The sequence below is a fragment of the Empidonax traillii genome, unplaced genomic scaffold, assembly GCF_003031625.1.
Source record: "Empidonax traillii isolate 1590-97213 ecotype Southwest subspecies unplaced genomic scaffold, ASM303162v1 scaffold580:size560489, whole genome shotgun sequence".
In the NCBI taxonomy this organism is placed as follows: Eukaryota; Metazoa; Chordata; class Aves; order Passeriformes; family Tyrannidae; genus Empidonax; species Empidonax traillii.
The window spans coordinates 158,156-168,155 of record NW_020955773.1 but is presented as its reverse complement, the minus strand read 5'-3'; the positions used below and the strand labels follow the sequence as shown (position 1 = coordinate 168,155).

At 40.2% G+C, this 10,000-nt stretch overlaps 1 protein-coding gene across 1 annotated transcript in view; it reads right to left on the bottom strand.

The window, feature by feature from the left end:
* Positions 1 to 10,000, bottom strand: part of EHBP1 (EH domain binding protein 1) — a 178,696-nt gene that overhangs the window by 38,183 nt on the left and 130,513 nt on the right. The window contains exons 15-18 of the mRNA XM_027898157.1: positions 7,679 to 7,795; positions 4,510 to 4,637; positions 1,682 to 1,823; positions 1,425 to 1,531 (exon numbers count right to left, since the gene is read on the bottom strand). Of these exons, the coding sequence (XP_027753958.1) occupies positions 1,425 to 1,531; positions 1,682 to 1,823; positions 4,510 to 4,637; positions 7,679 to 7,795 (494 nt within the window). The remainder of the gene's footprint in view (positions 1 to 1,424; positions 1,532 to 1,681; positions 1,824 to 4,509; positions 4,638 to 7,678; positions 7,796 to 10,000) is intronic.

The following is a 10,000-nucleotide window of genomic DNA, read 5'->3' as shown; positions in this document are numbered from 1 at the left end:
TTGTTGCTGCATAAGGGTCTCAGATACTTTCACCAAACATTTTCAACTGTTTTTCTGTAAATGTGTCTGAAATAATCAATTCAGCTTCATATTCAGGCAACAGCATATTATTTCAAATAATGACATGTTCAAAGCTAACAGCATGGCTGAGCTCCCTGGACCAGTAACGAGCACAGAACTTTGAAATTTGGGTTATCTGATTTTAAGAACATTACGCCCTGATTAATTTGGCCCCTCTCTTCCTACACAACAGCCAACAGTATCACCTCTAATGGAAAACCTCTTTCTACCTGTTGTATAGCCAGAAAAACAACAACAACAAAACCAAAACTCCCCGAGAGCATTCTGTGAAGAAAGAAAAAAAAAAAAATCGGTCCGGGGAGTTGAAGTGATGTGCAATATATTGCCTTTCATCAACTATAATTAATTGAAAATAGTATGAAAACTTCCCTAATGTCAGCATGCATAATTGTTAACAATTGCTATTAGAACATGAAAAGAAATGCTGTGTCAGGCTGTAATATCCCAAGAGTTCATGTGTATCATCTGCATATATAATGCAAATTCACTGTGCCAGACCTTTTTAGCTCTGCAAAAGTACAACTGGGCTAAAAATAACTCTGGCTTGTAAAAAGTTTGATGTTTTGTTGTAGATATGACAGTGGTACAAAATTGCTACTCAGCTCTAGATTGCTTCAGCAAAAATGACAAATGTGTTCAGATAAACTATGGAGAGCAACAAACAACCACCCTCAAAGGCTATGTTGCGCTTTCAGGCAAAAAAAAATTCAGGTTAAAACTTGGTTCTTCCTGCTTCTGTCCCGCAGCTGTCCATCAAAACCAGCTTTCTCCCTGCGGTCTATCAAATATTTCCCTCACAAATCAATTTTACACATGATCAGCCCATACCCCTACTGAGCTGAACCTCCCCGTTAATTAAGTGAAGAAATTACCATATATATTATATTAATGCAAACATCATTCAGCTAGTAATTCACGGCTGATCTGGATAATGGAAAGGTTGAACACCCATTAACCCAAGCCAACAAAATGGGTTGGCTGAGAAATTCTAGCAGGTCTCATGTGACTCTTCCCTCTAACTGCAGCTCTGCGGTATCTGCTATTGTAATAATTAAAATCCTCCCGGTAGATCAATACTGGAATCTCTTTATGGGAAGTGCCCTGATGGAAATGTCTCAAGGAAGCTGGGGCTGTGGAACTCTGAAAAATTCATTTTTTTTATCTGACAATTATCACCACACTGCAGACTAATTCAACAGTGCACCCCTCTCACTCTGCTTTGAATGCACTGGAGATTGACATCTAAAAAACCCTAACATCTCATTTTAACAAATAAAGGCACTATTTCCACATACAGTTTGGAATTATCAGCAATCATGAAACCAGACAAAAAATTAATATACATTAAGCACTTCATCTTCTGATGGCTTCCTCTGAGTCTCAGCTATCGCAGCCTTCTCCTCATTTCCTCTCTTTGTATCTTCCTGTATTGATCTCTGCCTTTTCATCTCTTGAAAAAAGGGAAAAGACATGTAAAATTATTATAAAGCTTGATATTTATGTATTGAAATGTGGACTTACATTATCAGGTTTTCATATATTTATTGTTAAATATTATTAAATCATAAGATGGGAAAACAGGTTTTATATTTTCTCCTACCTGGTCTGCTCTCCACGTATTGACTGAAAGACTGGAGCTGAGTTTTCCTGACAGTCGAGTCCTTGCTGAACACAACGGGATTTCTAAACCGTTCTGCTGCTTTTTGTGATCGCTCAGCACGATTTTCCTCTGTTCCATTCTGCTGGGAAAAAAACAGACACACAACAGTTTCTTTTGTTTACAAGCGGGAAGACATTAATTTGAAAGGTACGTTTTTGTGAGGGGACAGGACACAGCTTTTACAAAAGTAGATTTCACAACTTGGGCTGTGGTTTATATTGGATGGAAGTATCAGCTGCCGGGAAAAAAGTAGAAGAGTGATTAACTTTGCCTTTTTTTTTTTTTTTTTTTTTTTTTTTGGTTGGTTGGTTTTGTTTAACGTGTGGTGGCAACGACTGGCTTTTTGCTCTGTGGGCACCCTCCTGCAGAACTCTCCACTTCTTTACCAGCCAGACCTATTCATTGTGACAAGCATTTGCCAGCAATGCCGATTTTAAACAAAAAAATCCCTCCTTTGCACCTTTGCTTTGCCAAGCACCGCGCGAGCTGCTGCCAAGTGGCAGCGTCTCTGTCCCTGAACACGATCTGTATCATTTTAAAGCGTGTTGCCTTTAGCCTCTCTCCCAGCCCGGTACAGAAATCTGTCGTTTTCTGTAGTCCCATAGACTTGTATGACAAGAAGAACTAGTTTCTAATTTTATGCCCATTGAGATAAACCACTAATGCTGGATGAAGTCTAAAAGGTAGGATTATAATGCTACCCCACTGAACTGCATTTCATCAGCTATAACTTTCCAAAGCCAGATTTGTAAGTAAGCCCTTTACAGCTAAGGAAACTACAATTATCTTTTCCAGGGCTTCCTATGTTAATACTGGTAACAAATTCAAATGATTCTATCAACACCAAATATCCCAGAAGACTGAACCACCGTGGTGTGTGGAAACTGCAGATACCGAGGTGCTGTGTACCAAACAAATATTTCATTTTATACCTAATCTTTTATTATTTTTATTAAGTGTTTTGAAAGTAAATAGGGAAAGGCTAAGATGCATGACTAATAGCTAAGCCTGCTGAATGCTGAAACTGGTTATCAAAAGCTACCAAGACTTTGCCCTTCCTCTGCATTGAGACAATCGGTAATGAGGGAGTTCTCCAACGGCCTATTCTCTCGCCTCAAGGAGGCCGGGGATACACAATCCCCAAGGGAAGGTAACAGTTTATCCTTTTCCACAAACACAGAATGCCTCATTTAGAAACCTGTAAACTGCATTTTATTAAAAAACAAATCCACCTCAATGCCAAGAGCTCCATGAGAACAGATGGACACCATATATTCCTTATAACGCTGCCTTTCAACTCTTCCTTAGAAAAGAGGCATGCAGAGATAAACTGTTAAGTTGCACCTTTTTGTGGAAGTACCTTAAAAAAGAATCCACTCCTTCACAAGAGCTTTTTATAAAGAGAAATACCATTTTTGTTAGGTTAGGTGATACCAAATTACCCTAAGAGGCAGCCTGTGTGTCATTTCACAGAATTAAGTGTAAACAAGTATTGCTTATATCCCTGGATGACTTTTCAGCTGCACTAATCAGGTGGTTATGATTCTGGTTAAATAAAAGGTGGTTTCCTGTTATTAGCACAATAACCATCTGACAGCCTAAACCAGAGTCTTTACCAAAATAAACAAACATGACTAATTTTTTTAGGCCCGGCAACATGCTAAAATATCAGTGTGATTAGCTAGTAAATCCCATTTTAAGAAACCTTTTTATGACTGGGGACTTCTGCCACTTTACAAATGTATTCCTCTAAGCTCACTAATTCAGTTAGCCTTTTCAATCCATTGTATTATTCTTGGGCCAGCTTCATTTTGCATTAAATCCACTGCAGAAAGCTAAATTGAACGCAAAAATCAGACTTGATCCAGGCTTCCTTTTGTTCAAAGATAGAGACCGAAAGTCCTCTGCTGCTGCCACACACTTTCATCACCAATTTATAGGAACTGACAGTGTAAGGGAAAAGCAATGAAAGTCATTGTTTTGGGACTTCAAAGCATCTCTGTATCTGGGGAAGGAAATCCTTTCAGTCAGCAGCGCTCTCCCCACAGACTGCAGGTGGGTGAAAAGTTATACCCAACTGGAAGTGCCCCAGAGCCATAGGGATATTAATGACATACAGGGACTATTTTTAAAAAAAATAGAATAGTAAGAACACAAGGGTCTAATTAAGAAACTGAAACTGAAAATTGATTGGTGGGCACTTTATGCTGTAGTGGTGAACGCTAAGAATAGGCAAAATGCCCACATACACCACATACTCGTGCCTGTTTTCCTCAGAAGCACTCATCAAGCATCCAAAGTATGTATGCCTCTAAAGTGTACCATGGCTTAATTTTAATGCAGGAAAAACAGAGGACCAGGATTAGGAAGGAAGCAAATCCCTGGGAGTCCAATCCTGCTCCCATTTAAGTCAGGTAGAGTCTTGCTGCTGATTGCACCAGCAGCAGGATGGAGCCCGTGCTGCACACTTCTGATGTCAATAACAACCTGAGCAGCCAGAATTGAGAGATGCTTCTTAGATCTGTTAATGTTTTGCCAACGACAAGTACCATGACTAAAAAAAAAAAAAAAAAAACAAAAAGAAAATGTGTTGATTAATCACAGGAAAAACCCCAGTGCCTTGCAAACCACGTAAATGCACTGCCATGAAGATTTTCTGTGTTTCTGACTCTGAAGGATTTGATAAGAAATTATTTTCCTTCTCACAAAACACAAACCCTCAAACATAACACACAGGTACAAAAACAAAAGCATTAAGCAAAACTTACCTTAATGTCTTGCTCTGAGCTATCTGTTACAGTTTTCTGAGCAGCACTGGAGAGTGAATTTGCCACCTGTGGCTGAGCTTCTAGGAGCTTCTTCAGCTTCAAATCCATCAACTTACTGTTTTGTTCTGCTAAATATGCAAATACCACATACAACAGAGTGAGATGCATTTCAATGCAGAGTCGCTACAACAATGTAGCAATTTAAAAGGTAGATTTAATTCACTTTGCTATCGGTTCAAACTAAAAAAAAAAAAAAAGTAGAAGGAATTTTTTTTTTTTGCCATTGAGATTGGTGAAAGTTTGTGTACAGTATAGAGATATTCCTACGTTTTCTCAAAAAAACATATGTAACACTCAGCTGAATAAGTAAACATGCTTGCTGACAGTAGCAGATGAAAAACACATAAAAGTCAACAATGTTTAAAGTTACTCCCAGTGGGTACATACCTATACTTTGGTATAAAAACACACTTAAAGAGCCATTGATTTTAAGATGATACCTGACAATTTATCACATAATTTACATACTAATAACCCCTCAAGTTTACGAACTAGTACTTCATCCTAAGGCTTCTTGGCACAGTTTCTCAACATTAAAATGTCAGTATCAAAAAAGTGACTTTCTAGTAATAATTTACTATGATTTATAGAATATGCTGAGGGAGAGTCATAAAACACTTCAGAACTACATCCATGGGACAGAGTCAAAGTCTGCTGAAGTCCCCAAATTTTTATTATCAATTTTAGCAGCTTGGATCAGAGCCCAAATAAATAATAGTTGAGAATTTTACCTCCCAGTAATGCTCATTCTGTATGTGAATGTTGACTACATGAATTTGTAACACACCCACACACATAGTTACCTACACACATAAGAAGGACAAAGGTGTTAATAACAAGCTGCTGCACAGGACTGTGGAGCTAACCATGGGTAGGGAAGCAGAAAAACACTGGTGCAGAAGCCCCCAGACACACACTCTTTACATGCAGCCCCATATGAGAAATCACCCCTGAACTGGACCGAGTGCAGCATCACCTGCACATATGATGCACTTACACCTGGGCCTTGAGTCAAATGCAGAGGAAATAGCAGTTGGTACATTTTCCTAAATGCACAACCTGAGTTTTTCACTGCAGGCTGGTGACTTCTAGCTGGTGTGGAAGGTGGAGTCATGACTGTTTTGCCACACAGCTCCTTCCAAGGTATGGAGTGCTCCAATTCGTATTAGCCCAAACATTTTTGGCATGCTGGCAACCAAATGCTGCCTGCCTCCAGCAGCGACAGGTTGGGTTGGATTATGATGAGGGATAGTTTCCCTTTCCTCTGCCACACCCAGTCAGGGTGTCCTTAATTGAGGCTCACATGTAAGTACATGCACGTTCTTGTGGGTTTATACATAAACACCATGTAATAACTATGATATAAGAGGTTCACAACAGCGTATGGTAGAAGTGCTGACAAATACAGACAGAAGCAATATCTGAAACCACGAAGCAGTAAAAATAAAGTTTTCCCTTCTTGAGAGAGATAGGTGGGACTAAGATTCAGCTGGGAAAAACTAATTATGATGGGCCATTAACGACCCTAAATGTGAAACGTCCTTTACAATTTTACTTTTAGATGTTCCCAGAAGATTCAGCCTTCATTAGAACTTGGTATGAATTGGTAGAATTATACCAAAATCTGTGGCTCTGATTTCTATCACAGTATTAGACTGTATCACTCTTACTTGTCTATACCTTTGGCTTCTACGCAGATTGAACTGCAAAATGATGTCTTAATTTTTTTTTCAGAATGTTTTCCCATGGTGGACATGAAGCATTGGGTAGTGGGTTTGTATCCCTGAGAAGGTACTTCTCAGGAAAAAAAACCCACAGAAATAAATGTTGGTAAACCACTGGGGCAATGTGACAGGCATATTCACGTACTGATTTTCTATTTCTCCTAAAATGAACCACTTTTTATTGGAAAACTATTTGACAGTATTCTGCTCTAAGTAAGCTAAATTCAAATGCTGGAAGCACTAGATGTATTTCCTTATGTGCCTGGAAATCCTCAAATAGAAAAAAAATAAAGGACACAACTCTAATATTTTTGCATCCACACAAGACTAGAAAGTTCTATATACATAACACTGTTGGTTTAATTTCCAAAGAACAAACACTGAATTATGTTCTGATTTAATATATTATGGACTACACACTTGGGCTCAGCTGGCACGGGCAGAATCAAGTCAGAGGGTGCTGAAGATGTTCTCTCTTGCATGGACTGTTTCATGATGCAGTCTCGTGCTGGCCAGCATTCTCCAGGTTTGAGATAACTTGCAGTGGGCAGAAAGGTTCTGACAGAGAAGCCCACCACAAACAGAGACCCTGGGCACTCGGCAGGACTGCCTAGATCAGATAGACTTGTACAGAGAACTAACTCCTTCAGCAGCTCTCTGCAAGCAGGTGAGCCTCTAATGGGTGGGCAATTCCTTTTGTGTCTTTGAAGATCTACCTCCTTTTAAAATAAGTATCTCCCTTGTAAGATTCCAACATATTTATCATCATATTTATCACATGAACTTCAGTTTTGCTTGAATATTTTTGAAAGGGGGGAAATACCACTCCTATGTCCTAATGTATTAATAAACCCCCTATTATTTGAACATTGTAAAGTAAATGGAACTAATTCTGTTCCAATTTATACCTCCACACCCCCACTGGAGCAACAAGGTGTAAATACAAGAACTGGTCCTCAGAAGGACAGATACCAAGTCTATACAAACACAGACACATTTGCTCCTCTTCCCTGAGCAAATGGGCCAGGATGGCAGCGCAGAGAGTGGCAGCTGTACTCACCCATGCCATTGCTCACTCCTCTGCCTACCTGGCACAATCCAGGCAGGGTGCTTTCAGGTGTCTCTGCTTTACCAATCTGGCCTGGAGTGCCCTTCCCCATCAAACAAGCAAGAGGCATTTAAATCTGCCATTGCTGGAAATAATGATTTTGTTGATTTTAAATTCCAACTAAACATGAATGCAGAATATTAAGCACTAGGGTTTAAAAGACCTGAAAAGGCAGAAGGGAATAAATTTGACAGAGAGACAAGCAGCACAACAGTACTTTTATGATGATGGAGTGTTAGTCATGCAAAATACACAAAATAGCCATTATTTAAATTACCCGTTGAATCAAGGTCATTTTCTAGGTTAGTAAGTTCATCTCCACCTTCAGTAACAGAGCATTCAGGAACCTCCTCGTTAGTATCTATCTCAATATTATCATCATCCTCATCCTCATCTGTAGGAACATACAGCATTAAGGTTAGTATTTTCATATGTACATGCAACACATCACTAAAAAAAAGGAATGCTTTGGAGAACAAGCTGAGTTATGATAAAAATGCAAATAATTGAGTAAGTCTGGAAAGAGATTTCATTCTGTCCACTCATGGATTTATCTTTAAAGTGATGTAATTCAATAAACATATGGGGGTCTTTGCTGGAAGCTCTTGCTAGAATAGAGTCTGGCCTCAGCAGCGGCTGTTCTTTGTGCTGAAACTCAGTCACTTGAGTCAAAATAACTTCCCTTAGGCTCCCAGTTCTCCATAATGCAGAACGGGTGCCAAAGCTGGCACGTGGCAGGTTTAGATTGGTCTGGCCAGCAGAAGGACTTGCAAGGGGCAGTCTCCTGAGAAAGGCAGCAGCTCCAGGTACTGAGCTCCCAGCTCGGTGGGACTTGCTGCTCCTCATTTTGCACGGTATACCACAGAGCAGTGATCACTGTACCTTGCCTAGGTGTTAAAGTCTCCTATCACTTTTGATACAAGGAGGCAAACCACCACCTGGAACACCATGTTTAGTAAGCACCGATGTCAACTGTAGCAAGGGCACACTCCCAAATTGCTGCTTTCATGGAATCAAAGAATGGGGCAGGTTGGAAGGGACCACAGTGGGTCATCTGGCCCAACCTCCCTGCTCAAGAAGGGTCATCCCAGAGCACATTGCACAGGATTGTGTCCAGATGGTTCTTCAAAATCTCCAGTGATGGAGACTCCACAACCTCTCTGGACAACCTGTTCCAGTGTATAGTCACTGCACAGTAAAGAAGTTCTTCCTCATGTTCAGGTGGAACTTCCAGTGGATCAGTTTCTGCCCATTGCCTCTTGTCCTGTTAGCTGGTACCACCAAGCAGAGCTTGGCTCCATCCTCTTGGCAACCTCCCTTCAGATACTGATAGACACTGATGGGGTCCCCTCTCAGTGGTCTCTTCTCAAGGACGAACAGGCCAAGCTCCCTCAACCTGTCCTAATATAAGAAATGCTCCAGTCCCTTGATCATCTTTGTCACCCTCCGCTGGACCCACTCCAGGAGCAAAGTGTTTCTCTTGTCCTGAGGAGCCCAGAACTGGACACAGCACTCCAGGTGATCCTCACCAGAGCTGAGTAGAGATCATCCTTAGGGATCACCTCCCATGACTTGCTGGCAGCGATCTTTCTAACGCATCCCAGGATCCTACTGGTCTTCTTGGCCACAAGGACACATTCCTGGCTCATGGACAGCTTGTTGTCCAACAGGACCTCCAGTTTCTTTTCCCCAGAGCTGCTTTCCAGCAGGTTGGCCCCCAGCCTGTACTGGTACATGGGATTGCTCTTTCCCAGGTGCAGGACCCTGCACTTGCCCTTGTTGAATTTCAGAAGGTTCTTTGCCCATCTCTCCAACCTGTCAAGGTCCTTCTGAAGGGCTGCACAGCATTCTGGGGCATTGGCCACTCCTCCCAGCTTTGTGTCATCAGTAAACTTGCTGAGGAGGCATCTATCCCTCCATCCAAGTAATTGATGAATAAGTTAAAAGTGCTTTACTGCACTACTTTTAATCAGCATTGTTTGTAAGCTACATGCACTTTAAAGAAAAATTGTAATTATATTTTTATGGGATCTTTCTACCGAGTTTCTCAGAGCAGCTTATGAATATCACTCATAAATGAGCCCCATAATGTTTCATGAAGTAGGTGATTATTATAATTACAATTATGATGATGATGTAGGTAAATTATGGCACAGAAAGAGTAAGTAACCTGAGGAAGATCAAATAACAAGTTCTGATTTGTGAAGCAGATCCCAGAAAAAATCCTGACTCACATTTTCAATACAAATATAGAATGAAATTAAAGTACATAAAAGCTAGATTAGTACTTTCAAAGTAAGTAGATGCATTGTGTTTACTCACTTTTAAATCTCATATCAAATGCTATCTACACTTGTTCAGACTTATACAAACATTTTTTTCTTATGTATACATGCATGTGTGTAAAAGTGATAAAATAGAGTAGGCTGGAGTGTGTCTGAAGAAACAAGACATAGAGTGACTAAAAGAACTTTAAAACACCTAAAATAGGAAAAAATACTGATTATAAATACAGAACATGAGTGCACTCAAATACCATATAAATAGAAAGGATCCTAAACATAGTACCGAGATGTTATAGTCCTGAATAGCAGAAGTC